Source organism: Notolepis coatsorum, assembly GCF_963971535.1.
Source record: "Notolepis coatsorum genome assembly, chromosome: 9".
Classification (NCBI taxonomy): Eukaryota; Metazoa; Chordata; class Actinopteri; order Aulopiformes; family Paralepididae; genus Notolepis; species Notolepis coatsorum.
Window position 1 is genome coordinate 66,691,389 of NC_140173.1, and position 16,065 is coordinate 66,707,453.

Genomic DNA, 16,065 nt, shown 5'->3' on the forward strand with positions numbered 1-16,065 from the left:
GACCTGTTTGTGTCTCAGTGATCCCTGCAGCTGACCTGTTTGTGTCTCAGTGATCCCTGACCTGTTTGTGTCTCAGTGATCCCTGACCTGTTTGTGTCTCAGTGATCCCTGCAGCTGACCTGTTTGTGTCTCAGTGGGGCGACAGTGGGCGACAGTGGCTCGGGAGGTAGAGCAGTCGTCTGGCAATCCGGAGGTTCCCGGTTCGATTCCCGCTCCTCCCGGGCAGCGTGTTGATGTGTCCTTGAGCAAGACACTTAACCCCTAATTGCTCCCGATGAGCAGGTTGGCACCTTGCATGGTTGCCTCCGCCGTTGGTGTGTGAATGTGTGAGTGAATGGGTAAAAATGTGAGTAACAAATTGTAAAGCGCTTTGGATAAAAGCGCTATATAAAAAAGCAGCCATTTACCATTTACCATCCCTGCAGCTGACCTGTTTGTGTCCCAGTGATCCCTGACCTGTTTGTGTCTCAGTGATCCCTGACCTGTTTGTGTCTCAGTGATCCCTGACCCGTTTGTGTCTCAGTGATCCCTGCAGCTGACCCGTTTGTGTCTCAGTGATCCCTGCAGCTGACCTGTTTGTGTCTCAGTGATCCCTGCAGCTGACCTGTTTGTGTCTCAGTGATCCCTGCAGCTGACCTGTTTGTGTCTCAGTGATCCCTGACCTGTTTGTGTCTCAGTGATCCCTGCAGCTGACCTGTTTGTGTCTCAGTGATCCCTGCAGCTGACCTGTTTGTGTCTCAGTGATCCCTGACCTGTTTGTGTCTCAGTGATCCCTGCAGCTGACCCGTTTGTGTCTCAGTGATCCCTGCAGCTGACCTGTTTGTGTCTCAGTGATCCCTGCAGCTGACCTGTTTGTGTCTCAGTGATCCCTGCAGCTGACCCGTTTGTGTCTCAGTGATCCCTGCAGCTGACCCGTTTGTGTCTCAGTGATCCCTGCAGCCGACCTGTTTGTGTCTCAGTGATCCCTGCAGCTGACCTGTTTGTGTCTCAGTGATCCCTGCAGCCGACCTGTCGGAACAGATCTCCACGGCCGGGACGGAGGCGTCTGGAACAGGGAACATGAAGTTCATGCTGAACGGAGCGCTGACCATCGGGACCATGGACGGAGCCAACGTGGAGATGGCAGAGGAGGCGGGAGAAGAGAACATCTTCATCTTCGGCATGAGGGTGGACGACGTGGAGGCCATGGACCGCAAGGGGTGAGGAGGAGGAGGAGGAGCTTTTTAGCTTAAAATAACTCCAATCCATCCAAATTGTTTCGGTGTGATTCGCTTAGTTTTGGAGATACCTGCTGTAGAGATATCTTCTGTAGAGATATCTGCTATAGAAATAATATACTGTAGAGATATCTGCTATAGAAATATATACTGTGGAGATACCTGCTGTAGAGATATCTTCTGTAGAGATATCTGCTATAGAAATATATACTGTGGAGATATCTGCTATAGAAATATATACTGTGGAGATATCCGTTATAGAAATATATACTGTGGAGATATCTGCTATAGAAATATATACTGTGGAGATACCTGCTGTAGAGATATCTTCTGTAGAGATATCTGCTATAGAAATATATACTGTGGAGATATCTGCTATAGAAATATATACTGTGGAGATATCTGCCGTCAAGTTATGACCCAGGATAATACACAGGCCTGTTGTGAGCAGTTTCATGTAAGAACTATTTTATACCCAAGTACATTATTATGAGGTTGTAGTTGTATCAATATATAATATATTATGGTATTGTTTCCTCTCAGGTACCACAACAAACCCAACATACAGTTAATATGGCCAACCATATTATGTAGGTGAATTATGTTCAGTCCATGTAAGTGCCCACTACATATGTCCCCCCAGAATTCACCCTACTAACTCAGAAAACGGGTCGGTAAACAGACCTCCCGACCATAACGGCTCCGAATAACCGGAGCTGGCATATGAGATACAGCGGGACCCCCTGGAGCCTTGTGGCGACGAGTAGGGCAAGGGGCAAGGTGGCTATTGGGCGATGAGGGATTCTAAAGGGACCTGGGATTATGGGGTTTAACACAGGGAGGTCGCCCTAGCCGCGGGGGCTGATCGAGTGCAACGGGGTGATCCACATCCAAGTGAGCTGGCTTAAGCCGGTCCACCGAGACATATTCTGGTTTACTGCCAATGTCTACCACAAAGGTCTTACTTCCCGGCTGTAGGACCCGAAATGGGCCATCGTAGGGGGGGTGAAAGGACCCGCGGTAGGCATCGTGGCGTACGAACACATTCCGTCGCCTGGAGGCCGGGCGGGATATGAGTCCGCGGCAAACCATGCTGTGAGGTGGGGACCGGCGTTCTCCAAGAGCGAAGCCCGCTGTTGGGTCGCAGACCAGGGGTCTGTGGTGTCAGGCACAAACTCCCTGGGGACTCGCAGCGGTTGGCCATAGACCAGCTCAGCTGACGATGACTGGAGATCCTCCTTGGGGGCGGTCCTGAGACCCAACATGACCCACGGGAGCCTGTCAAGCGGTAGTGCGGTTGCGGCCGTCCCGTGGAAACGTCGCACAGGAGTGTGCCGTTAGCACTGTTAAATGCAACGTCCACCAGCCTAAGTGCTGTGATGGCTGTCCTGTAGGCCTGAACGTCCGGGTCGGAAACCTGATCTGAGGCCATGCGTGCATAGACCAAACCCACATGGACGGCCCGACTAAGGCCCGGGAGAGACAGTCCGCCACTAGATTGTCCCTGCCTGCGACGTGCTGAATGTCTGTAGTGACGAAAATGGCGTACTGCCAGATAGAGGCCGAGGAGCTCCCTATCAAAAGTGCTATATTTGCACTCATTGGGTCGAAGCTGCCGGCTAAAAAACGCAAGTGGCTGCCAGGCCCCACTCACCCACTGTTCGTATACCGCTCCAACAGCATAGTCTGAAGCATCAGTCGTGATGGCAACAGGGCCGTTGGGAAGCGGGTGTGCCAGCCTAGTCGCATTGGCCAGGGCGGTTTTAGCGTTGACAAACGCCTTGCGTCTCTCCACATGTTTGGCGACTTTACCCCTGAGAGCCTCGTACAGAGGTCGCATTAGCTGAGCAGCCCGAGGGACAAACCGATGGTAAAGATTTACCATGCCAAGGAACTCTTCCACCCAGCCTTGATGGTGAGTGGCAGTGAAACGTTTGTTATGGCGTCAACCTTAGATGGGAGGGGGACTGCCCCATCTTTGGTGATATGGTATGGTATGGTTTCCTCTCAGGTACCATGCCACAGAGTGCTGTACTTACTCTGCCGCTCTCACGGTGTGATTGAAAGATATTCTCTGTACATGTGGGGGCTTCACGTGTGTGATGACGTATATGTATGTATGTTTATGATTTCTGTGCCTCCCTTGCAGCAAGACCTTCCATGAATAGACAGTAGATGAGATCATTATTGTATTGTCCTCTACACACCCTGGATGCAGTCTACCTTGTGTGTCTCCGAACCAGGTACAACGCCAAAGACTACTACGAGCGCCTCCCTGAGCTGAGGCAGGCGATGGATCAAATCCAGCTGGGCTGCTTCAGCCCCAACGAGCCGGAGCTCTTCAAAGATGTGGTCGACATGCTGATGAGTCATGACAGGTAAGACCAGGCTGCTGCAGGGAATCCTGGGCTCCTGGTTAACAATAATAATAAATGTAATAATACATTTTATTTGTAGTGCACTTTACATTTCACAATGAAATCAGAGTTCTACAGGTTAAAAACAAAAGCAAGGCAAAGAAAAAGTTATATAATAAAATTAAAAGCAACATATAAAATAGGCAAAGCTAGGGTTAATTCCCAATACACAAAACAAAGACAAAGTGGAAGTAGCCAAAGGCTCTATTAAAGAGGAGGGTTTTTAGGCCTTGTTTGAAGATGTCCACAGCCTGGGAGCTCTCAGGTGGTCAGGGAGACCATTCCACAGCCTGGGAGCAGCCGATGTATGTATGTATGCATGCATGCATGCATGCATGCATGCATGTATGTATGTATGTATGTATGTATGTATGTATGTATGTATGTATGTATGTATGTTATGTAACAAAGGATAGCATTGGGCCCAAAAGGCCACAGGAAACAGCTTTGAAAACGAACACTTAATATAACACAAGCCCTTTTGATGCTGTCTTTTTGAGTCCCTTAACAATCTGCATCCTCCCAGTTTGCCACACCCGTGAGCCTTAGATTGAGGGACTAAGTGTTTATAATGGCCTCTCTTTTGAGTTAAAATCATTCTCTCTCTCTCTTTTCGTCCAGGTTCAAGGTGTTTGCAGACTACGAGGCCTACATTCAGTGCCAGGAGCGCATCAGTGAACTGTACAAGGTAACCTGGGCTGCCAGTCCTGCAGCACTCACAATGTCCACAAGGGGGCACTGTCTGATATATGATATATAAACACCCGGCCATAGTATCAAATATCTGTGCCATTTATATTTTGATTATTTCAAACCCCTCAGTCTACCAAACACACGTTGGGTAAGAACCTCAATGACTCAACTTTTGACAAGTGAGCAAAGAGAATAAGACAACACTACCTTAAATAACACTATTAGAGTTCAACTGCTATAATACCTTTAAATAACACTATTAGAGTTCAACGGTTATAATACCTTTAAATAACACTATTAGAGTTCAACTGCTATAATACCTTTAAATAACACTATTAGAGTTCAACTGTTATACCTTTAAATAACACTATTAGAGTTAAACTGTTATACCTTTAAATAACACTATTAGAGTTCAACTGCTATAATACCTTTAAATAACACTATTAGAGTTCAACTGCTATAATACATTTAAATAACACTATTAGAGTTCAACTGTTATAATACCTTTAAATAACACTATTAGAGTTCAACTGCTATAATACCTTTAAATAACACTATTAGAGTTAAACTACTATAACACCTTTAAATAACACTATTAGAGTTCAACTGCTATAACACCTTTAAATAACACTATTAGAGTTCAACGGTTATAATACCTTTAAATAACACTATTAGAGTTCAACTGTTATAACACCTTTAAATACCACTATTAGAGTTCAACTGCTATAACACCTTTAAATAACACTATTAGAGTTCAACTGTTATAATTAGTGTAACTGAGGGGTACAATTCCCTGACTGTATTACTAGATATGATACTTACTACCACTACCTTTGTACTTTATATTCGGCCACCCAGTACTCGGCATAAATATATTATGATAAACACTCTCACGTAGATGAAACGGATCCAACACAAATGTACGAAGTCGAAGTATGTATTTATTCCTACACAGCAATGGTGTGTAGAGCAAGCACTTAATCACTTAATTACATTTATGAATTGAAATAGTATGCACTTTTATGGCAAAGAGTATTCGTTGGTATATCAATAGAGAATGTCCAATCTCTGATGGCGCAGGTGGTAAATATACGACCTGGAATAGTTAAGGAATAACAGCAATGATACTTTAATGATTATAAGACTGGATACACTAGGGGGGAATTCCGGTCGCTTGTAAGACAACTGGAGAAGGGGGGGGGGGGTAGAGTCTGGCTGTATCCGTCTGGCCGAGGGTATCCTGGGAGAACCCACGGTTGTGCGGCTCGGTGCCTCAGCGATCCTCGATCCACAGATGAAAGCAGTTGGACTCTCTGTGGGCCGGCTTCCTCCGGTCCACGATGGAGAGACGTGAAGCGACCTCGTCGTGTAGAGCGTCTCCTCACCTGTCGTCCTCTCCGGGGGGGGGGTTTCCAACACACGGCAGTGTTGGTCTTTATCCATAGAATAATCACTGTATACAAAGCATAATCCGTGCCTGGGAAGGCGGGCTGTCGTCGGTAGAATAATCCGGTATGCAGGTCCACTCGCTCGTCGGCTCTGGGGCTCCTCGGGTGCAGCCTCACATGGGGTCGGCCACCCTGGATAAGCAGCCAGTTCTCTGCCCGAAACGATGGGGTACTGACTACGATAGTATTCTCACCGCACGAAGCACTACATATGAATGGACTATTATTAGCTTAATAGACTACGTCCAACTCGACGATATAGTGCCAAATATGACTATTCAAATATTAATATACACGATGTCTCAATACCGATGGTAGGCCGAACTTGGCCTTACTCCCACACGTGGCGTCGCGGGGAGGCTTTACGTCTGTCACTCTATTGGAGGGTAAGAAACTGGACTAAAAAGGAAGTCCTACTTTCGTAGCGCAGTATATATACGCACTATGAACAAATAGTACCGTTAGTGGTGCGGTAGCCAGATTCCTACGCGGAACTAGGACTTGTTCGTACATGTTGAGCGGTACGTTTGAACTGGGTCTGGGGGGTATGGCAGCCTGGCACCAAGGTCTCGACCAATAGTAGAATGGAGACTATTATGGGATGTTCAGTAGGCTAGAATGGATATTCAATGCATATTGTACAAGGAATATACAAGGGATATCAAGGAATATTAGAGAATATACAAATACAATTAAATATATATATATAACAAATATATATATTCGGTTTAATCTGGCCCTTCACAACAGCCACCCCCTGATTGGTCCCAGACCTAATCAGTTAAGCAGAGACAGATTAATCGCGTTGTCTATTTACACATAAGGGTTTGCTGTAGGGGTCAGTCAACTTCACAAAGTCATAGGGTTATAGGGTCATGGTCATCATCGATTGTGTCTGGGAGTCGGGGCAGTTCTATGAGCCTCGCCACGGGACGGGTGTAAGTGCGACCCTGGACAAGCACTTCAGCTGCTCGGACCTTGCCGTCGGCACCGGTGATCACTTTGCTTACGCGGCCGGCCGGCCACATAGCTCTGGGCAGTGATTGATCAATAATCATGACGACCGTTCCTTCTGTCAAATTGTCTCTCTCCTTTACCCACTTCTGGCGGGTCTGTAGAGACGGTAGGTAGTGCAGTAGGAATGTCCTTTGTTGTGCACTCTCTATGGTAGTGCAATCATCTATGTTGGGGTCTGCGGAGATAACAGTGCTCAATCCACAGAACACAGGCTTCTTATTCTCAGCCTCCTCCTGACTGGCTTCCCTCGGGATAGGCGTGGGCCACTCTCCTTCCGGGAGCTTTAGGAATGCTGGGCCGTCACTGTAGACATTGCGACGGGTGAGGTCATCTAGGGGCATTCCCCGGGTGATGACGTCAGCTGGGTTCTGTTTTGTATCAACGTAGCGCCACTCTGTTTCTCCGGTTAACTCTTCGGTTAAGTCTTGAATCTCGGTGACTCTGACTCCCACGAAGACTCTGTACTTGCATGAGTCCGATTTGATCCAGGCGAGTACTGTCGTGGAATCTGACCACAGGATTGTTCTAGACACCGGTATGGTGAGCTCACGTTGGATGAGCGTGGCTAGGTGCGCTCCGGCTAGGGCTGCGCAGAGCTCTAGGCGTGGGATAGATTGTTGCTTGCGTGGGGCTATTCTCGAGCGGGCGAGGACAAATGCTGTGTAGATCTCTCCCCCCTCTTCTTGGGCCCGCAAGTAGGCTACTGATCCGTATGCGACCTCTGAGGCGTCACTGAAGACGTGTAAGTCCATTTTACATGTCTCTGGCCTCACCGTGGGTGGGAAGTAGCTTCGGCGCATATTAACGCCTGGGAGTGAGTGGAGCTCCATCTCCCACTCTCTCCAGGTGGATGCAAGGTGTGCGGGAATGGGGTCGTCCCAGCCCTGGTCCTTGTCCCACAATGCTCGTACAATCATTTTTGCCCTGGTGGTGTACGGTAGAATACATCCTAGCGGGTCATATTGTCGGGCGAGTGTTGTGTACACACTCCGTCTGGTGGTCGGCGGCCTTCCCTGCTCCGTAGTCAGGGGCTTGTGTCTGTAGTGAAGCGAATCTGTTTTGAATCGCCACACCAATCCCAGGGTCATCTCCTGGGCTTCTCCCGGGATTGTAGCCATCCAGGTCTCGCTGCTGGCTGCCTTGTCCTCGGAGGAGAGGCTGCGCAGTACTTGCGGATCGCTGCTGGCCCACTGCCTGAGATCAAAGCCGCCTTTGATCAATGAGGCGCAGAGTTTAATCAGGAGAGCCTCGGCTTCTTCCTGGGTTGAAAGGCTTTGTAGACAGTTGTCTACGTAGAAGCTGTTCTTTACGCTGTGTCGGACCTCTTCGTCCGCTGCTGGGTCCTCTGCTACATGTTTCTGTAGTGCAAATGTAGCACAGCAGGGGCTGCACGTCGTTCCGAAGGGGAGGACTTCCCATTGGTAGATGGGTGGGTGCTCATCTCCTGGCTTCTCTCTCCATAGGAACCGTAACAGGGGCTTGTCCTCTACTAATCTCACCTGCAGGAACATTCCTTTAATGTCCCCGCTGATGGCCACCTTTTCCTGGCGGAAGCGGAGTAGAACGCCGAGTAGGGAGGGGCCGAGTGTGGGACCGGGCAGTAACTCTTTATTCAGATTTTGGGATCCGATCTGGTAGCTGCAGTTAAATACTATGCGGTCTTTACCGTTGTGATGGACCTTGTGGTGAGGCACGTACCACGATTCAGTGGTCTGGTCAGCCTCTTTAATGTCCATCTTTGTGACGTGTCCCGCTGTGATGAGCTTCTCAATCTCAGCGCGGTATACACTCTCTTGGGCGGGGTTCTTGGCTAAGCGCCGCTCCGTGTTCAGCAGGTACCGTTCTGTGGCGTCTGTCTTGGCGTGGAAAGTAGGCATTCCTTCTCGCCGCAGGAGTGGCGTGGCGTATCTCAACACGCCGTTGACCGGGACTCTCTTGGTCCCTGTCTCGAGGAGGTGAATGGCGTAAATGTCATCTTTAGAGCGAATGTCTTTCTTTCCGTTCTTAAAGGGCATTTGTTCCAAGGTCCATAACCGTGTTGCAGGAGTGCGGTTTCTCCCTCTGTGACTCGGGAGTGGAGACATCTAGTGGCTGTACTTCGGTTGAGAGATTTGGCGAGCGGGCCTTGGAGAGTCCATCCCAAACGGGTCTCGACTGCTGCAGGACAGCCTCGGGGTCCGGTATGAACCCGGTCTATCGGGACAATGAGGTCTGCATGGTCGGAGCCTATCAACAGGGTCGGCATAGCATTGTCTATGAGCGGGATCGGTAACTTGCGCAGATGTGCATATTTCTCCATCAGCTTGGCGACGGGGTATGTGTACCGCGACAGTCCTATTTCTTGGCTGGTGAAAGCGTCTGTAATCTGGTACCGTCGCTCAGGCTGGCCGCTTGCTGCGATAGAGAATGAGACATTCTCGCCCTTTATCGTCTTCAAATCTCGTCTTATTGTCCGAATTGTCATTTGGGTTTCGCTTCCCCGCAGCCCTAGCTGGGCCGCAGCGGAGGCGAGCAGAAGGGTCTTCTCTGACCCGTCATCGAGGACGGCGTAAGTGTCCAGGACTTTATTCTGGTAGCTTAGTGTCACACGCACTACTTTTAGGAGTACTCGGGCTCCACTGCTGCTGGCGGGATCGATGTACATGACGCTCGCTTTGCTGCTGGATGGTGCGGGTGAAGGGCGCCGTCTGTTACTGTCGTGAAGTATGTCCAGATGGGCTCCGTCGCACTTGGTGCACCTTTTCTTTAAGCGGCATTCGGCTGCCATGTGTGAGCGCGCACAGCGAAAACAGCGCTTGTTGGACTTTATCCATTGACTTGCTTCCTCCGCGTTCAGCTTGGGGAAGGAGTCACATTGCGCTAGCCAGTGTTCTTTCTCACAGTAGGGGCACACTATCTTCCACTTCTCCGTTCTGGAGGGGGTACTGTGGCTCCTGCTGCTCGGTACTGACTCCGATTGGTGCATCACAGTCACCGATCTTCTTCCATCATTTAGTCGTCTGGTTCCTTCTCTGGAGCCAGGGGTGCTCCGTCCGAATGTATCTAGCCGTAGGCTGCTGACTTCTCTCGCCAGGAAGTCTGCTAGATCGAGGAGGTTCGGTTCGGGGCCATTCGGGTCTCGGTGGTCTCTCTGCCGCCTAAAACGCTCCTGTCGAGCGGGCGGCAGCTTCTCCAAGATCCTTTCCACATTTGAGTTGGCGTAAAGTTCATGCCTCCCCTTCTCTCTCTGCGCTCCCAACATCCCTACCAGGGACTGCACTCTGATGGACAGGTCGTCCAGTGCTCGATTGTCTATTGCTGGGGGTAAGCGGTCGATGTGTCGGATCTCCTGGATCACGTAATCCCATATGCGCCCATACCTCTGGTCCAATGCTACCAGCGCTGCTGTGTATGGGGTGGTGGAAGTCGCGTAGGCGAGCGCTATATTATGTGCGCGGGGTACCTTTAAGTGCTTCAGTAGGATGGCGTATTTATGGCGTTCATCCAATACATCCACCAACATGGTCTCCAGACACATGCGGAGTTCTGTATACTGGGCCCGGTTCTCTTGGGTGAAGTCGGGTACCATAGGCGTGCCAATGTATGACGCTGACTGTGGATACATCGGCGAGCGTTGGGGGAGAGGCCTCCTAGGCGAGTCTCCTCCCGCTCCTTGGTATGGGCTGGTACCGGCAGTGTACCATGGCCCGCTTGTCCAGGTGCTGTTCCTCGGTGCGGGTCGTGCGTCGTGCTCACCCGGGTATAGAGTCGGGGGTCTGTAGCGCAGCTCCGCGGGAGTATAGCCTGGGCTGTACCGGACCTCCTGGTCCGGTAGAGTACTGTGCTGTCGTCGGGCGTGGTTCTCCTCCTCTTCCTCTTCGTCTTCAGTTAGGTCATCCAGTGCTTGTAGTCTCTGGTTTAGCCTCTCCACAGGATATGCTGCTCCTTCCCGGTTGCTAGGTCTCGCTTGGACCGGTGGGGGGAGGTGGTCTGTGGGGGGTATAGACCTCGTCTGTTGGTCAAGTTCAGGGTTGTTTACTCGGCTAGGGGATGCCGCCCTGGAGGTGTGTCTAGACGAGTTCCTGGAGCCTCTGGCGGAGGGAGAGGGTGTTGTCCGTCTGATCAGCTGTTCTATTAGTTGCGCTTGCTGTCTGTCGCGCTCTGCGTCCCGTAGAGCACCAGCAGCTGCTCGCTGGCTGTCTGCTCGGTCTCGGGCCACATTCTCTTCCCTCTGAATGCGTCTTATTTCTAGACGTATATGCTCTTCTTCGCTCCGCTGCTGGATCTGCAGTCGGTCGCGTTCAGCAGCGGCGTTCAGGCTGATGAGGAAGGCCTGCTGTAGGGTCCTCTCTGCCTCGCTGGGAGAAGGCGGTTGTATAGGGGAGCCTTCCCTCGGGGTACTCCTTGCGGAGCCTTGGAGCTCTATCTCCACGGTGCTCTCCCCGTCTTCTTCCGTGCCGAGTTCTCTCTCGGTAGCGTTGTATTCCTCCCGGGACTCATCGGGGACTACTTCTTCAGTACTGGCGGGGTGTGAAGTCATGTCTGGTTCCCACTGGTCCCCACCGTGAACTTGGTCAGTTACATTAGAACCCGTAGGGGCCTCTATGGTCGGGGTAGTCTGGGCGTTGGGGTTAGACATACTTTTACTTTCTAGTTTTACCGCGTTTACTGTTAGTAGAAGACTAGGTTGTTGACTGACAGCGTAAGCCTCTAAGTACTGAGGGAGCCGTCGTTCGCGCTGCGGGCGTTGGTTAGGAGGATCGTTTCGTGGAGTGTTCATCATAGGCCATTTCAATATTAATAACACTATATTAATATTACACTAATTACCCATCCGGCTCGAAGGACCAATTGTAACTGAGGGGTACAATTCCCTGACTGTATTACTAGATATGATACTTACTACCACTACCTTTGTACTTTATATTCGGCCACCCAGTACTCGGCATAAATATATTATGATAAACACTCTCACGTAGATGAAACGGATCCAACACAAATGTACGAAGTCGAAGTATGTATTTATTCCTACACAGCAATGGTGTGTAGAGCAAGCACTTAATCACTTAATTACATTTATGAATTGAAATAGTATGCACTTTTATGGCAAAGAGTATTCGTCGGTATATCAATAGAGAATGTCCAATCTCTGATGGCGCAGGCGGTAAATATACGACCTGGAATAGTTAAGGAATAACAGCAATGATACTTTAATGATTATAAGACTGGATACACTAGGGGGGAATTCCGGTCGCTTGTAAGACAACTGGAGAAGGGGGGGGGGGGGTAGAGTCTGGCTGTATCCGTCTGGCCGAGGGTATCCTGGGAGAACCCACGGTTGTGCGGCTCGGTGCCTCAGCGATCCTCGATCCACAGATGAAAGCAGTTGGACTCTCTGTGGGCCGGCTTCCTCCGGTCCACGATGGAGAGACGTGAAGCGACCTCGTCGTGTAGAGCGTCTCCTCACCTGTCGTCCTCTCCGGGGGGGGGTTTCCAACACACGGCAGTGTTGGTCTTTATCCATAGAATAATCACTGTATACAAAGCATAATCCGTGCCTGGGAAGGCGGGCTGTCGTCGGTAGAATAATCCGGTATGCAGGTCCACTCGCTCGTCGGCTCTGGGGCTCCTCGGGTGCAGCCTCACATGGGGTCGGCCACCCTGGATAAGCAGCCAGTTCTCTGCCCGAAAAGATGGGGTACTGACTACGATAGTATTCTCACCGCACGAAGCACTACATATGAATGGACTATTATTAGCTTAATAGACTACGTCCAACTCGACGATATAGTGCCAAATATGACTATTCAAATATTAATATACACGATGTCTCAATACCGATGGTAGGCCGAACTTGGCCTTACTCCCACACGTGGCGTCGCGGGGAGGCTTTACGTCTGTCACTCTATTGGAGGGTAAGAAACTGGACTAAAAAGGAAGTCCTACTTTCGTAGCGCAGTATATATACGCACTATGAACAAATAGTACCGTTAGTGGTGCGGTAGCCAGATTCCTACGCGGAACTAGGACTTGTTCGTACATGTTGAGCGGTACGTTTGAACTGGGTCTGGGGGGTATGGCAGCCTGGCACCAAGGTCTCGACCAATAGTAGAATGGAGACTATTATGGGATGTTCAGTAGGCTAGAATGGATATTCAATGCATATTGTACAAGGAATATACAAGGGATATCAAGGAATATTAGAGAATATACAAATACAATTAAATATATATATATAACAAATATATATATTCGGTTTAATCTGGCCCTTCACAACAATTAGGGATGTCCCGATTTGCTCCCGATCCGATCCTGATCATGTGATTTTGAGTATCTGCCGATACTGATTTTCCCGATCCGATCTTTCGGCAAAGCATTAAGAAAAAAGAAAAGAAAAAATGCAAGTTGAACATGAAGGTGTTTTTTTTTATTTAACAGTATCCAACTATCCATTATATCCAACATGAATATGGCTTTTTTAACAGTATATCCATTATATCCAGCATGTATATATAGCTTATTTTTTTCACTTATTGCAGCATTGGATCAAAATAAAAAAAGTGTGCACCAAACTTTTTTATTTTTATTTTTTAAACTTTGACCAGTCACCTGGTTCTTTTAGCGTTTATCGCTTTTTCTTCGCATTCATACTTGGTCAAGTTCGACCGACAGAAGCAGGCTGAAAGGGTTCAGATGGGGGGAAAGACACTCTGGGAAAGGCACGGCTGCCGTCCGGGATTCGAACGCGCTCAGCCCCAGATCCGCGCGAGCGCGGTTGTCCACGGCGCTGAAATAGCACTCGCGGTACGTGGTGAGCTACTGGAGCTCCCCCACCAAACTTTTTTTTAACTCCCGATTTTCTTTTCCCGATTCCGATCTTCTGAAAATCACGTGATCGGATCGGGACATCCCTAGTTATAATACCTTTAAATAACACGATTAGAGCGGTCGGATGGCGTAGCGGAGATTGCGCTCGTCACCAATGCAAGAGGCTGCGGTCTCGACTCCCGGAGTCAGCATTGCCTGCGGCTTGGACCGATCGTCATACTAACTCGTTTGGCTGAGTTAGCGGGAGGGAAGTTGAGGGTGGTAATCTGGCGTTGTGGACAGCGACGCCTACAGGTCAGGTCTGGGCGCCTGCTCAGCGAAAGGCAGGAAATGGTGAAGGCAGCGTGACCTCCCACGCGTTACGCTTCACCAATGAGAGTCCTCGCTGCCAGGTGAGAAGAGAGCCACTGGCTGTCTCCACAATAGTGTCGGAGGAAGCATGTGGTGGACTTCAGGGTTCCCTTGTACCGACCAGTAGGAGGAACATGCGCACAACAACCAGGTAGGGGAGGGGGGGAATTGGCATAACGACTAAATTGGGATGGGGAGAAAAATAGAAAATCAGGCAGAGAAAAAGAGGATTAAAAAATAAATAAAAAAAATAACACTATTAGAGTTCAACTGCTATAATACCTTTAAAATAACACTATTAGAGTTCAACTGCTATACCTTTAAATAACACTATTATAGTTTAACTGCTATACCTTTAAATAACACTATTATAGTTTAACTGCTATAATACCTTTAAATAACACTATTAGAGTTCAACTGCTATAACAATACTTATTAATATGTATAGGTTCAAATCTCTGCCTCTGCAGCAGGTGGTCAGTCTAGTCGGCATGTCACCTGGTCACAAATCAAAGACGAACACGTCAGTCTCACTTGTAAAAAGCAGCCATTCATAATTGACTTGTGGATGTTTTTATTCGTCTGATAAATGTCACATGGAGGTTACACATTAACATGTAATGTGTGTGTATCTATAAAGTGTACAGACTACTTTGACACGACGGTCGGTCACACGGTGTCCCCTAGTGACCTCAGAGTCGGGTTTCCGTCTCATACATCATCGAGAGCTGCCGCCAGGGCCACTAACGCTGGCTCTCTGCGCTGGATGGGGTTGGTGTCTCTCGCTCTCTGCGGTGGCTGGTGCTGGTATGTCGATATGTGACACTTCATCACTGTGTTCGCTGCTAATATTAACACATTCAGCGCCAGACCCAGGATAAGTCGGGTTAACTCGCCATCGCTTGAGCGCCAAACCTGAGAAAACCCGGGTTTTAATCGTTATTTCTTTTATTCGCTATATCCATTCATAATTCATCCACCCAGCCAGATTTTATCATTGGGGATGGCTCTGAGATCGCAAACGGCCAATACCGCCGCCTAACGCCTTGCGGCCGGTATTGCACATCATTGGAAACCCTCTGGCTCAGCCTGTAGTTTGTACGTCGATCTAAGAAGTCCAGTCCAGGTTTTCCTTCTCGGGCATGAGTAATGTTTATAACACATGGATTGGGGACACTCTAGCACCGCCGGTTCATGTGTTTTGGTGGATAACGTTGGACACACGACCGCGATCAGAATTTGGAATGGCGATCAGATAATTGGATTATTAATTTTACAGTACATCATAGACGAGGTAAGGACTATATGTTATCAATCTTGCGTCGATCCGATGATTTTTTCCCCGCGATCGCAGCGTGTCTGTAATGTACTGTGTAATGTATGCCGTTGGTGGCGCTCGAAGCATAGAAACCCCCCCGCCCCCCCCTTTCGTGCCTGCATGATGAAACATAATACCGATAATCTAGCGTTGATTTCAGATGGATTTTCCAGGCGAGGAATGGCACGATTTATAATGAAATGCAGGAAAGCTCTGTTTGCCGGAGTTTCCTGGGATTACACAGGATCACTCTAAAACTATACTCATATTCACCACGGTATAAAACGGAAATGTATGGATGAAAAAAGTCTGTTTTTTAAGTATCTGTTTTTTGCATGTTGACCGGAAGAAACTCACTGACAATCGACGTTATTAGATCCATAGCTATAATATTTAATATAGGTTTAGCACTGCAAACCGGAATTTATCCCCATTGAACAGAGTGCTGGCACACAACGGCCCAACGCCCATAGCGACCTCTGGCGCTGAACCTGTTTAGAGCTTCCTGCTCCCTGGTTTGGATTACAGGTATTTGTATGTCGCTCCACTTGTAGACGGATGCTATTTTTGTTAATAGGTGATCCGTGGTGTTTTCCTCGAGGGAATCTTTTAAACTCAATCATGAAAACATGGTAAAATAATATATGGCTGACACCAATGGTAAACCAATACCAAACCTGGGCAGAATTAGTGTGGCGCTCTGCCCATTGAAGTATAATTAAGCATTACATCACGCGCAGGAGTGGTTTGTTAACAATAAACCATGCCTAGGGGTGGTTGTTAGGCCCGAGGCGCAG

At 48.8% G+C, this 16,065-nt stretch overlaps 1 protein-coding gene across 1 annotated transcript in view; it reads left to right on the top strand.

Annotated features, from left to right (window-relative positions):
* Window positions 1-16,065, top strand: part of pygb (phosphorylase, glycogen; brain) — a 109,008-nt gene that overhangs the window by 87,519 nt on the left and 5,424 nt on the right. Inside the window, exons 17-19 of the mRNA XM_084322210.1 lie at window positions 992-1,199; window positions 3,461-3,595; window positions 4,256-4,322. Coding sequence (XP_084178336.1) covers window positions 992-1,199; window positions 3,461-3,595; window positions 4,256-4,322 — 410 coding nt within the window. The remainder of the gene's footprint in view (window positions 1-991; window positions 1,200-3,460; window positions 3,596-4,255; window positions 4,323-16,065) is intronic.